We start from the raw sequence: 27,649 nt of genomic DNA, 5'->3' as shown, positions 1-27,649 counted from the left end.
GGCTTATCTTAGAAGGAACCTTAGGCTACAATCTTATGCACATGTACTTAGGAGTAAATCCCATTCAAAACAGTGGGACCTTTTTAGGAAGCGGCCTTATACTGGTCCATCCAGCTCAGCATTGCCAGCACTGACTGGCAACAGCTATCTGGGGTTTCAGCTAGGGGCATTCCTAGTCCTACCTAGAGATATGGGGGATTGATCCTCAGAGCTTCTGCATGAAAAGCAGATGCTCTACCACTGAGCTACAACCTGAGCACAACTAGGTTCTAAGAATGCACTTCAAGATCTTTTCCAAATACTGATCATTAGGTAGGGGTTTGTACTAAAAGGGTACTATTTATTCTTGGAGAGGGTCAGATTTCCCATGACAACCCTGTTTTCTCTGAGTGAGTGAGAAGCAGGATCTCCCTACCACATCACAATGATTAGAAAATCTGGAGGTTTTTCTGCTTTCTTTGTCCCACATGGCTTAATTCATTGAACAATCCAGAGAGTATCAAGCAAAGTTTTCCTTCTGATACATTCTGTTTATGGCTGCACTCCCAAGAGCAGCACACTTGGATTTAGACAGGAATGCACATGCATTTAACTCCACTATAGTTCTTACAACCCCTCCCAACACACACTCCTTGGATATTCATTAAGAAGTTTGTAGAACAGCAAATAATAATGATAATGTACAAGAACACACTTCTTAAGTCAAGAGTTTTGGAAAGCATTTTCAAACTTTATTTACAACTGTCACAGTGACAAAAGTAGTTTGAAAAAAATGCAAGCTTTTTTTTCCCTGAGGCTCAAAAAAGAATTTTACAGAAATATAGAATGTAATATACAACAGGATAAATTCAAACTGGAGTGCTTTGTTCTTCAGACACATTCAAAAATGACAGAAATACAAGCAACAATTAAAAAGGGAGAGGCAGAAAAGGATATGCAAATATTTAAAGACAAACAGCATTTCCACTCTGATCCTAAGCATTAAGGATTTTTGCTTGTCTGAGTGGTTGACATTTGACAACTTCAAACTTGGGACAAAAATCAGAAAACAAAAGGCATTTTTGGAGAAAAAACCCTAGGAAATTCAGGCTGATGTGCAGGTATCAAAGCTAATTCTACTGAATAGCAAGACGAGAACAGATGTCCAGGATACACGACCAAAAACATCTGGATCCAATGGTTTTAAAAGCAACCTGGGCCTAGGTAGTGATGCAAGACAGGTTTCAGCGATGACAAAACTGAACACCAAGACAGGTAGTACATGTGTGACAGGTTCTTGGCTGCCAAAAGAACACACAAGAACACCAACTACATCTCTACATTATTATGCTTAAAATAATAATTATAAAAAATACTCAGGCAACCTCACACCCACATGTAACAATGACTCACAGGTGTTAAAAAGTTATTGCCATTATGTTGAAAACACAAGCAAGACAAAGACTGGAAAATAATAATTCTGCTGATTTTTAACAAGCAAATTCCCTAACTCCTTACCAGCGTTTTTACTACTGATGAGGTATCAAATACCAATATATACATAGAGTCCCAACAGATTTCTTAAGAAAAAAGAAACGGAGCCAATCAACAAAGGGCATGGGAGATTAGGGATTATTTTGAATATTGTGTTAAGGCCATGATATATATATATGTTATGTGTTGCATCTTTTTAGTGTTGTCAGAATTAAAAATGGAAATTATTGGCTTTTCATTTCTCAGAGTGGTCCATACGTACTGTCAAGTCTCAGCAAGGACTTCCAATCAAGTGGTCAAGACACTGCTTTGCTAGAAAGCAGCAAAGTTAGCTTGTCCTGCAATTTGTTTTCCTCCTCTCAAAAGGATAAATCAGCTAAAAATTCTGATGGTTATTATTACGAATTTAAATCTTGGTAACAAATTTATACCCATCAATAAATCCCATAGATAAAGTTCAAAAAACATCTTTCCCAGAATACTGAGAGACCATAATACTTTTATTATTTTGAAGAGAAGACCTGCTTTCCTTCAATAATTACTTCTGTTAAACTGTCTCCAGATCATCTCTAAAGTTCTGTTAGGGTTCACTGTAGTTGTTGGCCAAAGCTGCCTTGTACACTGTGATATAAGATGAGCTTTTCATCCAACATTTGCATATGGTTACTCTACACACACACCCCTTACAAAATGCTGGCATCTCACAGCAACCAGATGTACGATTGGACGGGAGACTAAACAGCAACTTTGGTGACAGGGAAAATATATGCATATACTTACATTACTTGTATTGCAAAAATCTCTCAAAGCTTTTTATTTATTTTTGCAATAACAAAAAAACAGATTCAACTTGTTTGTTATGTTGTGCAGGATAAACAAGGCTATTGCAGAAAAAGTGGCAAAGGACCATTTCTAAAGTCAGCGCCACGGTGCCAATAAAAAAAAAAAGGTATTCACCACTGCAAGATTCAAATGCCAGTTAGTCAATACCTTTATTACAGTCATAAGAACTGTTCAGGTTAAATGCATACTTTAAGGGGGGGGAGAGGGAGGGAAAGATGGCTTAGGTGCAACAGGATGGGCTAACTGGTGCCAAATAACATAATTCCCACAGGCTGTATGACTTATAGGGAGACGATACTAGACTGGGGTGAAATTATTGATCCACTGCTCCTCTATTCTGCTCAGCAGGAACACTTGCCTTGCTCTACTGTCATTGGAGCATTTCAGTGGCATGTAATATTTCCCAACCCACAAAACACACATACACACACACACACACACACACACACCCCAAAACAAAAAAACAGAAACACTATAAAGAAGGCAAAGTTTTGAGAGATGAATACTAATCTCATGCTTTTGTAGCCAGAGGCAGCTGCATTTTACACTTTTGCAGTCATTTCTTCCACCACCTCAGGGGGAAAAAGTATGTTTCCTGCCCATCTGATCCTCCACCAAAACAACCTGTAATTTCACGGCTACCCCAGATAACCTTAACAAAATTCAACAGTGGTCTTGAGCAGAGCAGCCGTTCCCCCCCCCCACTGCCGCCCAACTTTCTTCCTTACTGACAGCTGGAGATTGTCACGTCAAGCGCTTCAGTTCTCAATAGAGAATATGAAAAAACTAAGATCTTGCAGGTGCAAAATGTGAACGTCTTTTCAGAACAGTTGTGGTTCTCCCACTTCAAGATGACATAGCATCTGAAGCAGTACAGAAGACTCTGTGCCATTTATTGCTCCTTGCTCTCTTTCTTTGCTTCATCACAGTTTTCTTCCTCTTCTTCCTGGACCAGGAACTCCTCAGGTGGCCATCTTAGCTCTCCACTCTCCACATCTCCTTCTGTTGGCTCGACTACAATGGAAGGGAGACGATCCTTCAGTTTACAGTAAGGATCAAAGTCTGAAGGATCAGGGAAAATCTGAAAACAAAGAGATTTACAATAGTCAATTTTCCATTTCTTTAGCATACTTGACATTCTCTTCTTATTTTAGCATAACTGTGGGGTAAGCAATGACTTGTCCTGGGTCCCACCAGTGAGCTTCATGGCTGAACAAGATTTTGAACCTAGGTCTTCCACATCAAAAAATCAACACTATAATCATTGTAACCAAATAGAACATCAAGGGCAAACCAATCTTTCCTTCAACAATTGCCTGGAGATCTGGCTCCAAACAATTGGCCAGTTCACAAGATGTAGTCAGCAGCAATTCGCACTCAGGTGTCTCAGTGAATATGGGGTAAACTGCTCTGCAAACAATTCTGATTTCAACAAATAAGCAACCAACGTCATCTTAGCACATGTAATTAGGTTGATATCTAATGCACGTCCAACACAGAACTTTCAAATATCACAGTATGTACATTATGTCTCAATACTTGATGAAGGGCAGCTGAATATATGAACTAACACCAATGAAAAGTACTATGTTAGGATAATATGAGACAGCATCAACATTCTGATGGCCCCACTGAAACATGCATGCTTATGACTTTTGACTACAGCATCCAGTGAAGGTTCGCATGTGTGAACCAGTCCACAATTATGTTTTTTTAAAGTTTTCTAATCATTTCATTTACTCCTTGCTTAATTATTTATTGCTTATCTGCAAGGATTAGTATTACATTCATATACAAAATAAGGCTATCACTAACTGGATTTATGCTATAACAGGCTCCCTCTGACCAAACTATATGTTAGCATGTTCTAACAATATGTTTTCCAGTGAAGGACCAGCTTGCATGTAATCACACTTCTCGTTAATGCTTCCATTGGAAACAGCTCTACACTGGCCTCCAAAGATTCCAGAAGGAACTTGCAAACTGGCCAAAGAACATCTAAACCAGATAACGCAAAAAGTTCATCACTCAACTCTCTCGCTTGCTACAAGCTCTTAAATACAAAAGATTTCCATCTGCTCATGCCACCAATGGTGCATGAACAGCTACAATATAAGAATCTGGGTCAATGGAAAACCACAAGTCTAAAAGTGCCGGTGAAGTTCTCAGTGCAGGACAGAGTCGTACAATTATCACAGGGCAAAATGTTTTGAGAACAATACTCACTTGGCTGTGACACTCATTGGGTCACCTTGGGCCAGCCACTGCCTCTTAGCCTAAACTACCCCACAGAGTTGTTGTGAGTATGGAATAAGAAGGGGGAGAACCATGCACACCTTGAGTTCCTTGGAGGAAAGATGGGATATCAATGCAATAAATAAACAAACATATTAAAAACAATAGTAAATAAACCCAACACACACAAACACTTTGTAAGACTGGAAGAAGGGGGAACCACATGGGCTAACCCCACCCAATGGCCATGTCCCTTAATATCTACAAGCACAGGAATAAGTTTTCCTTCTAGTTTTATGCCACCACCTTTCCGACATATTGTTTCACACTGTTGCCAGCGGTCAAACTATTTATGAATGAGCACCAGTATTTTCAGCAGTTCAGTAAAAGCAGTTTCAACTTTCCTATGCTCAAGTTAGGATTGCCAGATGTTAAAGGCTTGGTTTCTCTGCTGGGTGCACAGGAGGGATGGAAGCTGTCCTTCCCTCCTCCTCCAGCATGCTCATGAGCCTGCATAGAATTTCATGTGCTCACCTGCATGCACTCATTCCATAAGACAACAGAAATCGTACCAATTTCTTTTACTTCAGAACAAATCTGTTCTACTCTATCTACTGGCAGGACTGCAGGGTCTTCTGTTTCTCAATGGCTTTGGTAACTCAAAATGAAAGAACCTCACTCAGTTCTCTTCCCTGGGATTCTGCTGCCTGTCAACAGCAGAGGCTGCATGAAAACCTGCAGGGTCTGAGGAAAGCTGAATAAGCAGGACACTGGGTGGCTGCTTTCTGAAACAGAATGCCCTGCTTGTTGTTTAGAGATCCTGACAAAGCTTCCCTGTCCACAATTGTGGAGCAGGTATTCCACGGGTACAATCTCTGGCTGCAGGAGCCACTGCCTAGGCCAGCAGTGGGAAATCTGTGGCTCTCTAGATATTGTTAGACTACAACTCTCATCAGCCTGGTGGGAGCTGTAGTCCAACAACATTAGCAGATCTCTTACTGCCTTAATTACGGAAGGAAACTTGTTGTTTATGAAGCTCAAGGACTCCTGGGGAGAAAGCAATTGGCTTTGCAGCTGCATATCACTAGCTCCTGACAGGCTACAGCAAGGCCATACTTTAGGGCAGCTCCACACTTTATATGGCAAGTGCATGCACACAATGAAGTTTCATGCTGCAAACACTTAAGCAGGTGACACATGTACACGCACATCTATATTCTGGGGCTAGCAAGACTCTTAATCTAGGAGTGGGGAACCTTTTGCCCTCCATATGTTGCTGAACTACAACTCCCAGCAAACGTGGCCAGGAATGATGAGATACATAGTTCAGCAACATCTGGAGGACCAAAGGTTCCCCACACTTGCTCTAATCCAACTGAGTTTTCCCAGACACACATACACAGCTCCCCAATAATGTTTTCATATGCTATAGGCAAAGCAGTATGCACACATACACTTTTGCCATGCAGACTATGCCATTTGTAGCTATGAGCAGACATTGTTCCTATGTCCCTGGATTTCCAAAAAGCTTCAGGAAGCCAAGGCAGCTCTCCATGTACTCGAATGCTATAAATAACTGGCTCTCTTCCCAGTTGGGCAGTCACATAGGGAGCTTCTATAAAATTCTATAAACAAGAAAATGGCCTTATGGATCCACCCTAAGAATGGTGTGGAAACAGCCAGAGCAAGTATAAGTCATTCAACTAGTCAAGGTATTAAGAGGCCATTATTGTCTAAGCCATGCGGCCCATCTCACTGCTGAAACATTTCAGAATTGCTTTTGCTGAGTCTGCTGTGTGAAAGTCCTGCTGCAAGGACAACCAAACATGTGGTACTGCAGTAGTTCCCAAACTTTGTTTCCCCATGAACCATTTGAACATCGCTAATGGTGACGGCAGACCATTTAATGAATTTTCTGCCTGGTGTAGCAATTGTAATGTGCTGTGCTAGATGTTTTGTATTGTATTTTATTGCATTATAATTTGCATTCCATAGAATTCAAACTGTAATATAATAAAATACTATATAAGAAATAAAAGCAGCATTAAACTATAGTTAAAAATCAATATGACTATTTAATGCAGACACACCGTGGACCATCTGAGTGAAGCTCACAGACCACAGTTTGGGAACCCCTGTGTTAGAGCATATAAACATGCTTACTGCATGGTGGTGACAGCAGCGAAGAGGGCCTACTTTGTTGCTTCCATTGCCGCCAAGTAATTACCACGCAGAGCTCTTCAGGGTAGTCTATAGGCTGTAGACAACTACACCAGTGAATGGGGTCTGGGACACTTCAGAGATTTTCTGTGATTTCCTTGCTAGGCACTTTGAGGACAAAGTTGTTTGCTTCCGTAGTGAGCTAGACATCACACCTGACACACCTCCGAATGAAGTTTCCAATACTCCATCAGGCAGTGCTTTGTGGGATCATTCTCAGTTTTTTTGCAGCCCGATGGCACTGACAAGATTATTGTGAGTATGCACCCAATGATGTGCCCCTTTTATCAGCTTTGGCTGGTAAGACGGCTACAGCCATTCCTGGATCAGGATAGCTTCCCCACAGTTGTCCATGCATTGATGACCTCAGGGTTGGAATACTGCAATGTGCTGTACGTGGGGCTATCTTTGAAGTTGGTCCAGAGGCTGAAGCTAGCACAGAACACAGCAGCTAGGTTGCTTGCGGGGGCAATCTATCACCAGCACAGCATATAACACCTTGCTCGTGGGATTTGCGTGGGCTGCCAATCTGCTACTGGGCCAAATTCAAGCTTTTGGTGCTAACACATAAGGCTCTATCAGAGCTTGGAAAAGTTACTTTTTTTGAACTACAACTCCCATCAGCCCCAGCCAGCATGGCCACTGGATTGGGCTGATGGGAGTTGTAGTTCAAAAAAAGTAACTTTTCCAAGCTCTGGGCTCTATATAACTCAGGACCAGGTTATTTGAGAGACCACCTTATCCCTTATGTACCTAGTACATTATTGCATTCTAATGGAGAGTTTCTTCAAGTCCTAAAAATATCAAGCCCACTACACAGCAACTCTGAGGAGGGCTTTCAGTGTGGCTGCCTCTGTTCTGGGGCACATGACCGCCACCCACTGTCTGTACTTGCCGGAATCAGTTAAACAGTTTATGTTTTAAAGTGTTTTTAGTGCTTTTGTTTGCAGCCCTGGGCTCCTATTGGATTATATATAAACAAACAAACATACAAACATGCACATGTTTGTTTCAACAAGCTTTTCCAGCTGGATGAAAAGGTCTATGTCTTAGATGCTCATTCTGTATTGTTTTAAACCTGACTTCAGTAATTGCTGGCACTGTTTTAAAAAATATTTTTAGCTGTTTTTAAAATATCTTAGCAAACCCACTTGACATACCTGTAAGGCCATTGTGTGGCACTACAATAGGAATGGGGAACCTGTGGCTTTTCAGGTGCTGTTGGGACTCCCAACTCCTATCAGCCTCAGCCAGCATGGATGGTGGTCAGGGATGATGGGAGTTGTGGCCCTCTTGATGTTGCTGGACTAAAATTGTTTACCCCTGTTTTATGAAATCTTCCACCATACACCATAGTTGGTGTGCTGTGGATCAAGCAGGAGTTTCACTAGTGACTGATTGCCTAATTTTAAGACTGCAAAGAGCTTTGGCATTCATTTAGAGCATTCAGTGGGGGGAACCACAGTATTATAAACTGATGTTTATAGTGACCAACAGTGCAGGAAACACCAGAGTAGTAAGCATTCACTGTCATGTTAGATACATTAGGTCAAGCTAGAATAGCTGTTTTGGAAATACACTGTCCGCTTCAGCCGCCCCCCCTTTAAACCTAAGGAATAAACAATTTCCTTAAATAAACATCCCCCAAATGTGTTGTGCTGGGTGTGCTTTTTTCTTTTTAAATAGAATGGACTATCTTATCTCCAACAGCTGCAATAGAGGAGGTCAGGCTTTTTCCACTAAGTCATGCTTTTTTAAAATAATCAAGGCAGCATAAAAATGAGATGTTGCAATTACACTCAAGGATTAGGGATGGCCCAATGGAAAATAAATGAAGTCACATTTCCCAGCACATGACAGACAGGGAAACAAGACAAGGTTGTCTGTGGGAACAAAGGAACAAAAGAGCCTTTGCATAAGGGTATTTTTTTATCCATGAAGGAGATTGGCTCAATACTAACTGCTCTCTTCTCTTTACATAAGAGGTAGATTTCCATCCATTTGTTCACACTGACAGTTATCCCAATAAACAACCCCTTAGGATGTCACAAAGATGATCAAAGAATAAATGCAAAACCAATCACTGAACAATAGCCTTGCAAGAGAGACTTTTCCATAATACTAGTAGAGAAATAATTTGTTTGGATCCTTTGGAATGCCAGAGGCGAGAAATATCTGCTGTCCTGGGCAGGGCAGGATGGAAACAGACACTTTCCCATTGCTTAGCACAACCATGTATTTAAGCACCAGCCTGGTAGCCATAGGGGCCCATAAACTGCATGCAGGCGCATGCATGGAATTCTATGCAGGCTCATGAGCCTGCCGGAGGAGGAGGGGAAGACCCTTCCATCCCTCCTCTGTATCCAGTAGAGAAACCAAGCAAGGCTACCAGAGCAGGAAAGCTCCCTCCCTTTGTGCCCAGCATAGCAATGCAACTTTTGCCTCTTCTGTTAAGCTCTCAGCAAGCTAATAAAAATGTTATGTTAACTTTTGTGGCTTTATTTACACGAAAAGATCGCAAAGCCTGTATTCATACTATCGATTACATGTTTGCATGGCATCTATTTACACAGCATGTCAGACTTGGTGGGCATACATTTAGTGTAGACAAAGTCAAACTAACTATATTCATTTTAACAGGCCAAACTGCTTTTGGAGTTAACTAGGGGTATGATCAGCCTAAGGCAATTCCCTTTGATGGCACAGCATTCCACACTGCTTTTATGCAACTAAGCCACAGAAGACAGATCCACCAATGCCTCTTGTTAAGAAGCAGTATAGCTCTAAGTACCAGGTGGTGAGAATAAACATGAGATGGTCATCACCTTCATGAAGCCCTGCCTCTTAAGCTTCTGGAGAAATCCGGCTGGCCACTTTTGGAGGCAGGATAGGGGAGCCAGGCACATATCTGTTTATGGTATGCCATGGAAAGCATTTAATTGTAAACAAATGGTCTGCAGCTTAAAGCTAAGTAATGAGAGACAGCAAAATCAGTACAATCATCAGTACCAAGCCCATACACCTACCTAAAATGGCAGACTAAATCAAATGGGTTCTGAACATACTTAATTCCTTTCCTGAACTGCATTTCAGGTAGCTTTTCATTTTCCTCTACAAAACACAAGAGACCAGGCGTTTTGGCATCAGAGGCCCGCTTCACACCTGTACTACGTTCATGTGACAGTTGCCAAAAACAAACTGTTCACACTGTTAACGTATGGAAGCTTAGATCACAATCACACAGAATTGCCCTTCTCACACTGTTAATGTTTCCGTGCCCACTCAGTCCCCCTTCTCACACTGCTAACGTTGAGCTATCCACACATTACTGAAGCAATGTTAAGGACAGAGGAAACATTGCTGGATTATCTTACTGCTGTGGTATTATAATGAATAGGGCCAAATATGCAGAAAGCCACTAGAAATTTCAAAGACAGTAACAGGCTACTTTAAAAAAAAAATTAGAAGATTTATATGCTGACTATAAGAGCCATCAAGGCAGATAGCTACCTAACCACAGACTGAAAAGATCCTCTCTCAAATCCACTGATAAAAAGAATAGTTTGCTCTGGCCTAAAAGTCAATTCAGGCATACACAAGAATACTTCATTTTTGCCTGTCTCAGAAATTAACTGAAACTGAAGCTCTAAATGTGAAGATCCTCATCTGTTTCTGGGCCAGGTAACACACCTCCCCCCCCTTCTTGCAAGTTGACTGAACTTGGCACTAAGAGTGGAAAATGTTTTAATGACCACAAAAAGACTTGCTGTATGCAAGCTTGCTCTGAGTGCAAACCAGAAGAGCTCAGCTCAGTGCAAACTGCAGTGCAAGAAACCGAGCCATTCTAAAAAGGAAACCAACCCTACTGGAAAATGATTTAAAAGGTATCCACTTAACTGCACCATTGACTACTTCATTGTCCATATAATCAGCAAGCCCTTCTGCAAAGCAAGGAGGCATGAAGTATATTTTGCCTACCAGTGCCAGGATAGAGTTCAGGGATGGGGAACCTGTGACCATCCAGATGTTACTGGACTCCAACTCCCATCAACCCCAGCCAGCATGGGCAATGATTAGGAATGATGGGAGTTGTAATACAACAATACCTGGAGAACCACAAGATTCCCATCTCTGATGTAGCCAGACCCAGCCTGCTGGCAGTACAGCTGGGGTCCCAACTCCAAATCTATGAACCAACAAGCCAAATGTAGCCCACCAGAGTGTGATAAAAGCCCCAGATTTTGCTGCTTGCCTGGGATATCAAACACAGTGGTTATCAAACATCCAGCAGGCCACAATATACAGCTGGAAAGTTTTGGCTTGGTGGTTCCTAAGGTGTGTGGCTAGTCCGAGATATTTTGCTGTTCCCAAGCAAATGCATTATTCACTCCAAGCAGTGTGCCCCAGGAACACCTGCACATTTTCAGAAAGATGCTGGGGGACAATTCTAGATCTTTTACAACACATGAGAGAGGATTCACCCCAACATCCTCTGCAAAACATGCTATCCTGGGGCACAATTCCTGGGTGCATAATCAGCATCCCTAAAAAATACTGCTGCTCCAAGAAACTACTTGGGTTGACTGTGCCATCAGCCAGCCTTAAATGCTCATTCCCTACAGAGTCAGTGGATTTAGTTAACCAGCTGTTCAATGCAATTTGAGTGCAAAAAGCAGAACGCTTGCCTCTAAAGTTAGCCATATTGTTTGCCTGGCACAGCTGCCACAACTAGAGATGTGTTTCAATGGCCCTTAGTTCAAATTTCATTTCAACGGGATTAAAAAAAAGTTTCAAATCAAGGCATTGTTTTGACAGCAGGCTAGTAAAACGATTAATTTAATTCTTAGCCAGCCTCCATTTCAGACACAGTTATTGGTGCTGCAGTCAAATTACATTAACAGAGTGAACTTCCGAGGTAGTGATTAAGCACTTCCAAGTATTAAGCATGATTCAGAAAAGAGGGAAGGGCACAAAAGACTAAGCTGCTAAAAGTGCAACAGGTTGCAAATGAACTAAGCCTTCATTTGAACATCTGTCCATTTAGTGAACGGCATAGTTAGAAGAGCTATTCTTTTATGATTCCTGGAGGAGTTACGGGATGCTTGAAATAATCCCCAAAATAGATGTACCCTTTTGCCACTCTCTCAGATGCATTTTGAGGCATGGACAAGGTTCATGGGGAAAGTAAATACCCTACCCACTATCCAGCACCGGTTCTAAAGGGTGGCTAGGTTGGGCACTGACCCGAGGGCCCCGGAGCTACAGGAGCCCCTCAGGGGCCCTCCACTCCCCTTCCGCGATCCGCACCCCCCCACTTACCTGTCAGCCGGCTTTTTAGCATTGCCCTTAATGAAGATGGCGGCCGCAGCTTCCCTAAGGTACTGAATCCGCTGCCGCCATCTTAGTTGATGGCAGAGATGTGCGTGCATAGCACGCATGTGTGCCATCAACAAAGATTGCAGCGGAGGCTTCATTCCCCTTAGGGAAACCGCGGCCGCCATCTTCATTAAGGGCAATGGTAAAGACTAGACAGGTAGGGGGGCTGTGGGGGGTGTGTGGGGGTGCATGCACACCCACAGGGGGGGCATGTGCATACGCATGCGCACATACACACCCATGGGGGGGCCAGGCCAAGCTGATGCCCAAGGGCGCCCGCATGCCTGGAGCCAGCCCTGCCGCTATCATCCTTCACAAACTGAGAAAGCTAAAGGTTAGTACATTCAAAGCTTTTTTTGGAACTACATACCTACTTGCTACTTATTTTGCTGAAGGACTGCTGTTTCTTTTACATAGCCCTACTCACGTGGTTGTGCAGGTGTCCCAATCATGCAGAGGGCCTACATGTAAGCAGGTGCCTGCACATTGGTGTTTCTCTAAAAGCACAGCCCTGCCCCAAGTAAGCACCTTTATGTGAGTAATGTGTGAATAGGATTAATGAAGTGGTCAACTGTGCAGCTAGACCTAGAGGGACATCTTTATTCACTCACTCCCTGGTAGTAGCAGGCCCTTTCAATCCAGACTGCCATTAGGCAGCCATTGCATGTTCCCCAAGTGAAAAACCGTCCCTGAATTTAGAAAAACAGCACGTTTGAAAGAATGCTAGGTTCAACCTTTCCCCCCAACACCATAACAGAAAAAAGGCAGGATATAAACGCAAGAAAATTACTGCATGCACAAATTGGCATGAGCCATTTCAATGGAAGTGGCTAGTTATGCCACATATGGGTAAAAAACATACAATGAGAGCACTGTTAAGGCCATTTTTGTTTGTAAGCATGCAAGATATGGATTTCAGCAAGTTTGGATTAAGAGATAGCTTAAGAACATGATCAATGTTGGTGCTTACACAATTAATTTTAGAAATCATGATTGAGAGATAATAAAATAGGCAAAACACTGGGTTATATTCAGCTAGGTCCTACTCAGAGTAGACCCACTGAAATTTATGAACCTAAGCTAGTCATGTTTATTAAATTCAATGGATCAACTCTGAGCAGGGCAAGCACTGAAAACACCTTGTTACGTCTCAAGTTTTTACAGAAGCAAAAGAAAAACCTGCATTATACATTCATCATGTGAATATCAAACAGGCATTATTGTTTTATTGCAGAGGAACCCAAAGCAAAGTCCTGCAGCTGGTGATGAACCCCAGTTCCCATCAGCCCTAGCCAACATGGCCAGATTACAGTCTACCTACATATGGAGGGCCATAGGTTCCTCAACCTTTCCCTATTGTATGCAATCAGAAAGCAAAATCTCAGTTTCTATTTGGATGGGTGGGAGAGTGTGTGACTTTCAAGTTTACTAAACAGAGATGCAAGCAAGACTTTTACAGTAATCTTTAGAGTGGTAGTGAAAGTTTCCCAAGAAGTTCTGCACAGAATTTCTGAGTCGACTATCGAGATAAAAACACACCTCAGGAAAAGCCCAAATCTTTGGTAAATCTGCATATGGGGTTGTATTCAACTATGTCCTATTCAGAGTAGACCTACTGAAGTTAATGGACTTATCATAGTCCATTAACTTTGATGGCTCTACTCTTAGGAGTACTAGCTCTATCTCTCTTTTCCATCTGAATCAGGGAGGCAGTTGAGGCGTTGAACTGGTGTTTGGAAGCAGTGATGGATGTGGGCCAATAAATGGAGGCTGAATCCTGAAAAGACAGGTGTCATGTGTCCAGAGTTCTCATGTTCAGGAGGTGGGAAGACGGCCTGTTCTGGATGGGGTTGCTCTTTCTCTGAAGGAGCAGGTCCGCAGCCTGGGGGTACTCCTTTATCTAACACTGTCACTGGAGGTTCAGGTGGCCTCAGTGGCTAGGAGTGCCTTTTTCCAGTTCGGGCTGGTTTGCCAGCTTTGGCCCATTTTGGACAGAGAAGACTTGGCCACAGTGCTCTATGCTCTGATAACTTCCAGACTGGATTATTGCAATGTGTTCTACATGGGGCTGCTCTTGAAACCGACTCAGAAACTTGAAACTGGTCCAAAATGCAGCAGCCAGATTACTGGCTGAGTTTCCCTTTAGAACTCATATAACCCTTGTTTTAAAACTGCACTGGTTGCCAGTTTGTTTCCAGGCCCAGTTCAAGGTGCTCACGTTAGTGTTTAAAGCCCTAAAACAACTTAGATCCCAAATATCTGAAAAACTGCCTCCTTACCTACAGACCCTCTCAGGCGTTGAGATCAGCAGAAGGGTCCGTTTTGGTAGATCCGTGACCCTTGGAAGTTCGGGGGATGGTGACCCAGGAGGGGACATTCTCTGTGGCAGCCCCTAAGCTGTGGAACTCCCTCCCCATTGAGGTGTGCCTGGCAACTTCATTGTACAATTTTCAGCAAATGCTGAAGACGCACCTCTTTACCCTGGTCTTCAACAGCTGAGAGATATATTTTTAGGACCCACCCTATTTTCTGTGATGTTGTCTAGGTTGATTTTAACTGTTTTTAATTATGTGTTTTAAACCTGTTGTAACCTACCCGTGGACCTTTGGGTGAAGGGCAGGTAATAAATTCTCATATTAATATATTATTAAATAAATAGTATATTAATATTTATTAATATATTAATAAATTCTAATACAGTAGGGCCCCACTCATACATCGGGTTACGTTCCAGACCCCCTCCTAAAAGCGAAACCTGCCGAAAAGCAGAACCCATTCAATAGAATGGTGCCCGATGCCCGAAAAACGCCGTAAAAGCGGAACAAGCACCGTGTGAGTGGGACCTTACTCTAATTGAAAGCCGCCATATCAGCAGAATGCCGAAAAGCAGGCTGCCGAAAAGCAGGCCCTATGTGTATTAATTAATAATAGCATGCCACCCATATTTTTAATGTCTACACAAAGGATATTTTGGAATGGCACTGAAGTTATAACTAGTAGTACACATTGGAGTCAAATAAGAAAACTGAAGGTATGGAAGCCTTAGATTTGAAGCTCTACTTCAAACATGTTCAAGTGGGAGTTTGAGCAACTCCCTGGTGGGCCTTGCAGCACCCCAGCTGGAAATGTAGTTAAGTGTAACTGTATTTCCCCATAGGACTTTAGCCATGTGGCCTGCATAGGCCATGGTGCTCCTGTTCTGATCCAGTTCATCATATTCACTATCAAATGAATAGCACTTGGGAACTTAAGCACTGTACATGCTGGCACTGGAGCAGCGCCACCAATATCTGATGTTAGAGCCATCTGGATTTGCCCCAAGGTACGTATTGACTCTCCAAATAGACATATCAAAGACAGAGGACTTATGCAGCTGCTAGGAAAAGATGAGAGCAGGCTCTCGTTTCATCCTCATGCAACTTTGGCCAGAACACTCAAAGCCAGCCTTTCCCAACCCGGAGCCCTCCAGATGGTTGTTGGGCTACAACTCCCATCAGCTCCAGCTTGGGGTATAGTCCAGCCATCATCTGGCGGGCACCTGGTTGAGCAAGGTTGGTCAAAACTATTTAATCTTAGCCAGCTCAGCAAGGGAGTTTCTCTGTTGAATTCTTATTGAGTAGAGAAGGTAGGCTGAAGTCAATGCAGGCCCGCTGTCTTCCAGGTGTCAGCTCTCTCCAGCTATCATAGCGACCTTACTTTATTCCTTCATACATAATATTTAGGCTTTACTCTTAAACCCCCAAGGGTTCCCAGAACAGCTAACCATTATCATAAATTAAAAGAATAGAAAAAGTAGAGATTAGAAAAGAGAATAATGGATCTCTAAAACTAAAAAGCAAACCAAAGCCAGGAAAACAAAAAGCCTGGAAAATGAAGGAGGCAGGCAAAGAGGACATCAGGGCCTCTCCAGCTGGACTGTTCTCTTCTCTCCCCCACACCCCCCCCACAGGACCATATGCCACTAGCTGTTCTGAGAAGGATCCTACTAAATTCTTATGTTTGGATTTTGTTTTATTAATTTATTTTGAATGTACTTCTAAGTAAACCATTTAGAAGGACCATAGCTCAGTTGCAGAACATCTGCTTTGCATGCAGATGGCCTCAGGGTTCAATCACTGGCACCTCCAGGTAGGGTTGGGAGAGACCCCAGTCTGAAACCCTGAATAGTCACTGCCAGTCAGTGTAGACAACACTGAGCTTGGTGGACCAAGGGTCTGACTTAGTATAAGGCAGCTTCCTATGTTACTTACACCATTTCTGGGAGGATTTGAATCTTTTAAAGTGAGATATAAACAATAAAAAGCACTTATTACAAAACAGCACCTAGGCATGCCTGGGCCAAATTAACAAATGCTTATGCCTGGTGCCAAAAAGGCATCAGAGTTGGTGCCAGGTAAGCCTCCCTGGTCAGGGCGTTCCTGGGGGCAACTGGCATGCAAACATGCCAGAAGCCTACGTGTCCACTCTGTCAATCTCCACACTGATTGCTGCTAGTTCAAATGCGCTGATAACTCCAAAGCCACAGGATAACAGGTACTTCATCTGTGAGCTACTTCCTGTATTGCTTTTGGATTTGCAGCTGCCATTCTAAGGAATGCTACGTCTGGAAATGCCCTGTGCAATGTAACTATTTTTCCTTAAGTCATAACTTTTTTAGATGCTTCCCCTCCCCTGTAAAATGCATTCCCTTCCCTGCAAAAAATAGCATGGGTTTTTTATCTATCTATCTATCTATCTATCTATCTATCTATCTATCTATCTATCTATCTATCTATCTATCTATCTATCTATCTATCTATCTATCTATCTATCTATCTATCTATCTATCTATCTATCTATCTATCTATCTATCTATCTATCTATCTATAACTTAAACACTTAAAGCCCATCTAGTTCATCAGAATCACAACGAGCAATATGATGATACTAATAGGCCTCCTCGAGGCTGTAAAGCTTTCTCTTGGTTCTTCTTACAATGAAGAAAAACTGCTTTTGGCCTAAGGAGGATGCTACATAATCCATCCCAGCAGGCATCACATGGCAACACATATCCAGCACAACCTTTAACCTCATTCATGTTGGCAATTAGTTATTTGGCTTTCCTTTCAATGTCCAGCTGTTAGCAAGTACCCAGGTTTGCCCTCATGTAGAACCCAAAGAATGCTAAACAAAAAAATGCAAGCAATGTTCTAATATGGTTAGTGACTTATTTCTTACACCAAATATAGCCATTAGCCAGCGTTTTTTGGTTTGCTAGGCAGGAAAGTAAGGTAAGTGCAGAGAATGGTTTTGGCACCCTGAAAGCATCTGAAGGATGCAATCACTGTGCAAATTTGGAATTAAGTGAGAGTCTGCTGCAATGCCCAAGAACATTTGAGTTGGTGAATCTTGCAAACACATCATGAATGAGCTCTCAGTTATATTATATAACTCACTGATATTATGAGACATCACTCTTCAAGCTCATTATTTGAACACCTATATATGAACAGTTCACCTTTGGACACTGGTAACTGAAGTAATTCACTTGATGGGTCAAAAACCAAGTGAAAAGAGTGCCTGTACTGTGGCAAGACCTTCCCAAATCTGTCTTACAAAATTAAGACACGGCTACATCAAATGTTTCATATCATGACCTTGTAAAACACATGTGTTACTTTACCCGCTGGTTAACCAGAGTGTCTAAGAACTCTTAAAAGTGTGAGCTGTCAGAAGAATGGATCATTTAGAAACCAAATTATGCCCAGCCAGCCATTCCACAACCAAACTGAGCCAAATGATTGCAAAGTAGACAACAGCCCAGGGATGGTGTGAAAAGGTGGTCACTATCCAGTGCAGAGTTGAGCAGCATGCCCAATGGGTTTAAATACTCTTTAGCCTTGAGTTGGATTGGAGACTAAGTGTAATGAATTTATTCCAGGTTGCCAAACACTTGCTTGAATCTCAAATATTGATTGCTCTACTACATGTTATATTTTGAGGCAGCCAGGACCCTTGACCTTTTTACTAATCCAGAACCTTATATACCTAACTGATCACCATGCTCTGCAGGTAAGGGTCTCCTGCAGATACCATCTTATCAGGAGGTCTGTTCTGCACAACATAAGTGGACCTTTAGTGTAGTGGAATTCCCTCCCCTTAAATTTTAGACAGGCACCATCTCTGTTATCCTTTGGCACCTATTGAAGACCTTCCTCTTTCAAAAAGTCTTTTAAGTAGAGATCTTATCCCAGTCTGCATCTGTGTTGGAATTACTTTTTAATATTTTTAAAGCGTTTTTTAAAAAAAATGTTTCCAAAGATGTTTTGTTTTAATATTTTTAAGGATGTTTTGCTGTAATATATTTTAAAGTCTGTTTTAATGATGCTTTAGAGTGCTTTTAGTGCTTTTGTTTGCTGCCCTGGGCTCCTACTGGGAAGAAGGATGGGATATCAATCTAGTAAATAAATAAAAATATAAAACTGACAATCCTTGTGGGTTTTTAGCTCTAATATTTGCTAGGAATATACATGCAAGGCGAGCCATGCCAAATGTACTGCTAAGTGGGAAGACTGTGTGTCAAAATTGGCCCCAAGTAACAAAGGCTACTTAAGCAACCTTTTTTTCCCTAGATCAGCTGCGGGGAGGAGAAACAATAGCCCCTGCTATCAATGGTCATGATGACCAGCCATGACTACTATGCTCTGCCTCCATGGTCAGAAGCACTATGCTTCTGAATACCAGTTGCTGGAAACCACAGGAGGTGAGAATGGTCTTGCATTCAGGTCCTGCTTGTAAGATTTCCATAGGTATCTAATTGGCCACTGTGAGAACAGGTTACTGGACGAGAGAGGTGACTGACCTGATCCAGCAGGCTCTTTTTCAATTTCTACTACATGACTGCAGAGCTGAATTATCAGTTGTTGAAGGAGAAAGGGCTAGTGTGGAGATTGCCAGCCTGTCGCCTGCAGATGCATGGCGCTCAGGAAGGCCTTCAGTGGTGCCTTCAGCAGGTAGTTCAGAATTTGAGCTTTCATTTTTAAAAAATAATAATTCTCTAGCCCTCCTAGAAAGATGATTATGGAGTAAAATGTGTGGGTACCCTTCTAAGTGATTAATGTGAAATGAACCAGTCTGACTATTATTATTATTATATTATTATTTATTTAATTTATTAGTCGCCCATCTGGCTGGTTGTCCAGCCACTCTGGGCAACGTACAAGATAAAACAATACATTAAAACATTAAAATTTAAAACCATAACAGTAAGAAACCTAACCCACCCCAAAAGCCTGCCTGAAGAGCCAGGTCTTCAAGGCCCGGCGGAAGCTTATCATAGAAGGGGCATGGCGGAGATCATTTGGGAGAGAGTTCCACAGGGTGGGGGCTACTATTGAAAAAGCCCTCTCTCTAGTCCTCACCAGTCTAGCTGTTTTAACCGGTGGGATCGAGTGAAGGTCTTCTGAGGCTGATCTTGTTGAGCGGCATCCCTGACGATGCTGGAGGCACTCCTTCAGATAGACTGGGCTAAAACCGTGTAGGGTTTTAAAGGTCAAAACCAACACCTTGAATTGGGCCCGGTAAACAACCGGTAGCCAGTGCAACTCCTTCAGCACTGGAGTGATGTGATCTTGCCGGCGGCTGCCTTTAATCAGACGAGCCGCCGCATTCTGTACCAGTTGCAGCTTCCGGACCGTTTTCAAGGGTAACCCCACGTAGACCGCATTACAGTAGTCTAGGCGAGAGGTGACCAGGGCATGTACTACCAGTGGGAGCAGATGGTTGGGAAGGTAGGGGCGCAGCCTCCGTATCAGATGGAGTTGATACAGCGCCGCCCGGCTCACAGCCAAGACTTGAGCCTCCATGGTCAGCTGGGAGTCAAGAATGACCCCCAGGCTGCGGCCCTGGTCTTTCAGAGGCAAACGTACCCCATTGAGCACCAGGTCCACATCCCCCAGCCTTCCCTTGTCTCCCACAAACAGTACCTCGGTTTTGTCAGGGTTCAGCTTCAGCTTATTCCTTCCCATCCAGCCACTCACCGACTCCAGGCACTTGGACAGGGTTTCTACAGCCAACCTCGGTGAAGATTTAAATGAGAGATAGAGCTGCGTGTCATCCGCATACTGATGACATTGCAGCCCAAATCTCCTGATGATTGCCCCCAGCGGCTTTATATAGATGTTGAACAGCATCGGGGAGAGGATGGAACCCTGTGGCACCCCACAAGTGAGAGGCCAAGGATCCGAAACCTCATCCTCCAATGCCACTCTTTGGTACCTACCAGAGAGGAAGGAATGGAACCACTGCAATACAGTGCCCCCCATGCCTAACCTCTTCAGGCGGTCCAGGAGGATAACGTGGTCAACGGTATTGAAAGCTGCTGAGAGATCAAGGAGGACAAGGAAGGTGCATTCGCCCCTATCCCACGCCCTTCTCATATCATCTACCAAGGCGACCAAGGCTGTTTCAGTCCCATGTCCAGGCCTGAAGCCCGATTGAAATGGATCCAGATAATCCGCTTCCTCCAAGTGCGCTTGCAACTGTTTTGCCACCACCCGCTCAATCGCCTTGCCTAAGAATGGCAAATTTGAGACTGGGCGAAAGTTGTTCAGATCTTGGGGATCCAAGGAGGGCTTCTTTAAGATTGGTTTTATTACTGCCTCCTTGAGCGATGATGGCATTACTCCCTCTTCGAGAGATGTATTTACCACCATCTTGATCCCCTCACCCAGTCTATCTTTGCAGCTCATAATGAGCCACAATGGGCAAGGATCGAGTAAGCAAGTGGTTGGCTTTAAGGTTGAAAGCACCTTGTCCACTTCATCAGATGGAAGAAGCTGGAACCGATCCCACACCACCAGAGCACCACTGGTCACCTCTGGCTCGCTCACTGTGTCCACAGCGCACGGAATAGCACTCTTAATACAATCAATTTTCTCCGCAAAGTGTTTAGCAAACTTGTCACAGGAGGCCTTAGCATGTTCCATTGGTTCCAGAGCAACTGGACTGACCAGGCTCCGGACCACTTGGAACAGTCTCCTGGGACAGCACTCTGCAGATGCAATGGAGGCAGCATAAAAATCTTTTTTTGCTGCCCTTATTGCCACATGATAGGCTGCCGCAGCCGCTCTAACATGTGTCCGATTGTCGTCAGAGCGAGATTTCCGCCACTGGCGCTCTAGCCGTCTCACCTCCCGCCTCAGAGTTCGCAACCATGGGGTGAACCACGGTGCCGTCTGAGTTCTATTCAGGGAGAGAGGGCGTTTCGGAGCCACCCAGTCTAATGCCCTGGCGATTGCGGCATTCCACCTCTCCACCAGGGTCTCAGCCGAGTGGCTGTGTGCATGCTCCAGAGAATCCCCAAGCGCATTCAGGAATCCATCAGGATCCATCAAACGCCTGGGGCGGACCATTTTAATAGGTCCTCCACCCCCACGGAGGGTTTGTGGCACCGAAAGGTCCAACCTCATCAAGTAGTGGTCTGACCATGACAAGGGGGTGATGGATGTACCCCCAATTTTCAGATCACTCCCCTCCTCTCCCGAGACAAACACAAGGTCGAGTGCATGACCGGCTACATGGGTGGGCCCCATTGTAATAAGGTGCAGCTCCCAGGAAACCATGGTTTCCATGAAGTCCCAAGGCGCCCCAGTAAGGATGGCCTCTGAATGTACATTGAAGTCCCCCAATACCAGCAGGTTTGGGGACTGTACACGCACAGCCAAGTCCACCTCCAGCACCTCAGCCAGGGAGTCCGTCGTGCAGCGGGGTGGGCGGTACACGAGCAGAATCCCTAGACTGCCCTTTGGGCCCAACCTCCAGTACATGCAATCTGCCACCTTGGTCTCACAGAGAGGAGGTCTGGTGAGAACCAGGGACCTTCGGTAAATAACCGCCACTCCCCCTCCCCGACTACCGACCCTCGGCTGCTGTGCATACGAGAACCCAGCCGGACACATGGCCACAAGAATAGGAGCAGCAGCCTCATCCAGCCAGGTTTCCGTAATGCATGCCAGGTCCACGCCCTCATCCAATATCATATCATGGATGAGGGATGTTTTTTGGGCAATAGACCTGGCATTGCACAGCAGCAGTCGAAGGCCAGAGTGTGGAGTCAAGCATCCCTCAGCTGTCTGTTGGCTCTGGACAGGCCCGGAACAGGGGACAGATATTATGCATCTCTCCCTAGTTCCTCTTACCTACTCCTGCTTGTCAGTGTTATTAGCCAATGAGTGAAATCAGAGCTATGACCAATAAGTGAATTTTGAACACTAGGCATTAGGAATCCCTGGGATCGTAAAGAGCTGCAGTTTGGCCTTCCCTTTCAATGCACTTTTCCTGCTTCTGTCTTCCTCCCCTAATCCTTGGAATCTCCATAGTTTCCCCTTCCTTTTTACCTAGCAACCAGGATTCATCTCTCCTGTGCTGGGTTCACCTGAGATCAGGTAGTGCCTAGAAGGTATTGTCTGCAAATACCACTACACAGTAAGTGTGGGTGAATGTTAACGAATCCCCCTCCCCGCAAAAGGCAAATGTGAAAACTTTGCAAAGAGGTTTAGGCAGGTCTTTTGCTTTGCAGGAGCTAAAGACCAGGAACTCATTAAGAATTCACTGTATAGTTAATTTACAGTACAATGGTATACATGTTTGAAAATGGACTGCCTTCAAGTCGATCCGACTTATGGCAACCTTATGAATAGGGTTTTCATGGTAAGTGGTATTCAGAGGTGGTTTACCATTGCCTTCCTCTATACATGTTTACTTGGAACTAAATCTCTTTGTGTTTAATGGAGCTTACTTCCAGGTAAGTGGGTACAGGATGGCAGCCTAGGCTTTGGTTTAGGGTTGGTATTGGAGAAAAACAGGGTTCTTGTGCCTTTTAACAGCTGTAAGGCAGGCAGAAATTCAACAGGTCAAGCCTTTCCTAGTATGGAAATACAATTATGGGAAAAGCTTCACCATGACAACTCTGTAATTTTGTGTTATGCCACACTCCATGGCAGTTGTTTTGTGGCTAGTGCCCCTAGCACTCACTCAAAACTTGAAATATGCCCTCTGGTCCAAAAAGGTTGGTGACCCCTGGCCTAGTCGACAGCCACTTTTTGAGGAGATGAAAGAACAAGATGCAAGAAACTTGCCTCCAAAAACACAAAATGCCATTTTTATCATAAGTGGATTCAACAAGAAATGCAAGTAGCTGTACAGTGCAGTCCTAAGCATCTTTACTCAGAAATAAAGGACTTTCACACCAGTAAGAGTTTTGCACACTAACTTGGACACAAGTCCCACTGAGATCAGTGAGCCTTACACCCAAGTGAACATGCACAAAATCAAGCTGGTAGCCTAACTGATGTTGTCAAAGAAATATGTCAAGTTGTTAATCAGTTTTAAAACATTAAGAACTAGGTAGTAGGTCCGGCTGTCAAAAGGGTCACCATCTACTCCCAATGGATTCCATGGACAACTAGCAGTTAACTGGTTAATAGCGTTCAGTAAAAGCACAGGAAACATACCTGATAGGATAGGCCATCTTTGCGGGGGCTTAAACCAATCTCATCCATGGATGGAGCGCTCATCACCTCAGTCATGTCAGCTGATCTCAGATAATCAGTGCTAGAAACAGAGGCAGAGAGAGCTTTTGCTGTTACAGTTCCATTAAATGAACACCATCATTAGACCAAGCTGAAATGTTACTAAGGCTTCATATTGTTGAAGAACCATTCAATCTAATCAAGATAGTAAAGGATTTCAACACATGCCTTTCCAGTTTAGGAAAGGGCCTTGGCTATTTTATTTTATTTTTAATAAAGAATGAAACACTCCAACCAATTTGCAATCATAGGAATTGAGAAGCCCAAAGATCAACCCCCTGCTCCAAGGAGGATCTTGCACATTCAAACCATGCCCACACTATATACAGCAGTAAAGTCTTTATAAACCTGGATTCTTTAACCCAGAAAACATGGCCCCCACTTTCAATTGTTACTGTACAACTCCAATCTTCTTCATCCTCTAGTTTTTCCCCTGCTTTGTTACTCTTATACAGCCACTTAAAAAAATAGTAAGCTGTAACTTCTAGTGCAACTACCTGCTAAAAGGGTGTAGCACATGATTCAATTCTGGGTCCCTACTCACCCAAAAACCGAGCCTCTCTTAGAAATAAATCAGTCAGATACTTCCTAGAACAACGCTGGTAGGTGCCCATCCCAACATTATGTTTGAAAGCCTATAAAGGCAGCAATTCCACAACCTCTTTAAAACCACGGTAAGAAGCTTAGTGAATGGGGTTCCACACAAATTGAAAAGGATTCAGTTCTGATAGTTTAATTTCATAACTTCCATTTCAGGGATTGCCATGCTGGGAGTAAAAGATGCACTCTTTTTAACACTCACTTTTTGCAGTAAATTTAATTGTGAAAGCAAAAGTAGATTTGCATACACATCCAGTAACTTCTGCATTTCGGTGTACATTGAACTGTTTCAATTCAGAAGCACAGCACTTTATAAAACTTACTTCATAGTACCATTCAACAGATTTTCTTTCCTTCGATGGCTAAATGAACGGATGCAAGCAAGGCTTCAGATGCATTCCAGAAAATAAAATGCAAGGGCAATCTATAATAATAGCATCAGGAGTGCTTGCCCACTAGTCACCAATGGTCAGATTTATGGTGGACACTAGAATACAACAATAGAGTTCCCTTCACTGTGCATGCCTTATACTCTTGCCAAGTGCCAACTGCTCATCTTATAAATTCATACTGAGTACCAAGCTTAAGCTTCAACAGACATGCTTAAGGATATATATATATATATATATATATAAGCTGATCATGCTAGGAATCACTTGTGCAGATAATAATAAATATGGGTACTTATTATAGTGCCATCAATACACACACCTGGATGTGTTTTACACTAATAAAAAGACAAATCTCTGCTCCAAGGCTCCTACACTCTTGGGTACGCCAGGGACATGGCATCAAAATAGCTTCCCAACCTCCAAATAATAAACTCATTTGCTCCTGTTGCTGCATCTGAAGCTCCGTGAATAAGTGGGAGTTACACCTATCAGGATTAGACTATCTCTGCACATTCCAAGACTAGCTTGGTAGAATACAGCAGATGAGTTTCCTCCTCACTCCTAAGTTGCATATACTCTCAGAACAAGGGTTGCATCCAATATAATTAACCCACTTGCTGTGGTTCCCTTTCCCCTACCCTCCATATTTGGTCCCTTATCTTTAAATCAAGTTTAGGAAAAAAGTGAAATTGGATTTTACTTTGTAAAATGTTTTAAATAGCACAGAGGTGACCCATTGTTTAGAATTCCCTGCTGGAAAAGAGTGGGATGGAGCTTGCTTAACTCTAGTCTGCTTTGGTTTTCAAGAAAACTGGAAGATAAAAATCATAACAGGCAGTTGAGGTCAAGTAAACAGCCACCTCCTTTTTCAGTTTCAACCAGAAAAGAGAAATGTTGGGGCATAAAGGGAAACTGGATTGCTGAGTAACTGCAAGCTGGACAGCAGTTAGCCTGTCCCACAGGCTAACAGCTAGACAGTGTGCAGCCCAGATTGTGCTACCTGGCAAGTGTGACTGAGCATTAAGCATCAAAAGCACCCCTGCCAAGAAAGCTCATAGCTTGCAGACAAAAATACACTAGAGACAAAATATACTACTCGCCAAACACCTTGACACTTGCTCTCCTAATTCAGCTCACAGGTTGGTCAAGAGAGTAAAATTTGCTTTACTGACTTTCTCCCCACACTTGTTCTTTAGAAAACTGTACCACCTTGTCTCAGAGCTTCTGCAAAAATCTCACTCGCTGTCAGTTCCATTCAGACCACCGAGTTCTGGGAAAGGTAGTGTGAATTTAACACTTGTAGAACACCCTTCATGCAGAAGAGTATTCACACTTCTGTTGGTATTCAGTATGAGAGGCATCCAATGTTTTCATATTTTTAAATAAACATATATATGCCAGGCTTTCAAACCAGTTTCTGAAGTGAACTGACTAAGGCTGCAATCCAGTTCAATGGGACTTACTCCCAGGTAAGTGTGTATTTGATTGCAACCTAAGCATGTTCTTCCCTAGCCCTACAACGCTTTGGCGTGGGGGGCGGCGATACTTTCTTCATTGAGGAGCGGGGACAGCAGCAGCGACCGCAGCGACCACATTTACCCCACCCCACCCCCGTCGCTGTCAGCAGCCGGCTGCCCTGATCACTACTGCCTTTGTTGCGGGCCTTCAGAAAAGCAGCTGCCCAACAGCAAACTTCTTAACGCGATTAAGTTTCCTCCGGGTTGCAAAACTGCCCTCTTCCATCCTCTTGGGGAGAGGAGGTGGAGGAATCTCGAGGAGGAGAGCGGGGGGGGCTTTCTAGGTTGAAGATCAAAGCCGACAAGCAACTTCTTTTAAAAAACAAAGAGACAGCTGCTATTTAGTCATTATTGGCCCGGATTGCCCTAGCAGAAAGAATCCCTCTCTTAAATAAAACACGTCGCCGGAATGCAGCTCCAGATGGTAGAAAAGCCCTCGCTGCAGTGCACAGACACGACAAGACCGCCCGCCTCTGTAAACAAGCCTGCAGCGTAATTCAAGATACCCAGCACAAGAGCAGCGGCAGCCGCCGCTCTCCCCTCCTGTTGCAGTAACCCCAAATCCGCCGAACGGGCTGAAGTGGAGGACAAACGCAGAATAGATAACCGCTTAACAGGCGTCCTCTTTCCCCAGCACCAGAGCGTGTGGCGACTGCAAAGGAGGCTTTCGCCAGAGTCCAAACGGCGTCGCGCACCGTCTCTCTAGGCTGCAATCCTCTCCGCACGTTTACCCGGGCGAAAGCTCCGTTGAACTTGGCGGGACTTGTTTCCGAGTAAAGCGTGCAGAGACTCGGACTACAGGGAGCTTCTTTGGAGTTTGGGGCTGAGAGGCAGCAGCAAGAGCCACACGCAGACACCCTTTGCACCTCGCCACGTTTCTGGCCAGGATCTTTATCCAGCCTTCCCCGAGCCTCGTGGCTCTTTTCACTGCTGGTTTCCTTTTGTTTCTCGCCTCCACCCTGCACACCCTTGAACGTGCCTCTCGCTTAAGTTCCAGAGTCTGACTAATTTAAAGAAAATCCTCGCGCCTTCCTTGAAACCTCCCCCCGAAAGAAGTCATTTCGCCCGCAGCAGCCCCAACACCGGCCCTGCAATCGGCACGGCAATCCACGCGCACGCGAAGACTGCGGCCAGACCAGCAAGCACGTTACTCACCAGTGAATGGGGAAAAATACAGACATGAAGTCCTAACAAAGAGGCTGACCCAACGTCCTTTGTATCTGAGCACAGAGGCAGAGCAAAAAAAAGGAACGGGCTACCCTTGTTAGGGAAAAGCGACACCACCAGACGAGCTGCACCGATGGGAAAGCGCCCGTTTGGATAAGCGAAAAATAAAGCAGCTCTGATCTGTGTTATTAACACGTACGCAAAAAACGCCCACTCCCGATTTTCCCTACAAAGCTGACCCACACAAAGAATTTGG

At 43.9% G+C, this 27,649-nt stretch overlaps 1 protein-coding gene across 1 annotated transcript; it reads right to left on the bottom strand.

The window, feature by feature from the left end:
- Positions 1-709: 709 nt before the first annotated feature.
- On the bottom strand, positions 710-27,649 carry LBH (LBH regulator of WNT signaling pathway). The gene is made up of 3 exons (XM_061624988.1): positions 27,382-27,649; positions 23,640-23,739; positions 710-3,397 (listed from the first exon to the last, which is right to left on the bottom strand). Exons 1-3 carry the CDS (start codon positions 27,405-27,407, stop codon positions 3,209-3,211), a joined length of 315 nt encoding a protein of 104 aa, XP_061480972.1. The 5' UTR covers positions 27,408-27,649; the 3' UTR covers positions 710-3,208.

The sequence above is a fragment of the Rhineura floridana genome, chromosome 4 (genome assembly GCF_030035675.1).
Source record: "Rhineura floridana isolate rRhiFlo1 chromosome 4, rRhiFlo1.hap2, whole genome shotgun sequence".
Classification (NCBI taxonomy): Eukaryota; Metazoa; Chordata; class Lepidosauria; order Squamata; family Rhineuridae; genus Rhineura; species Rhineura floridana.
The sequence above is the reverse complement of the archived record's forward strand: the minus strand, read 5'-3'. Positions and strand labels throughout refer to the sequence as shown.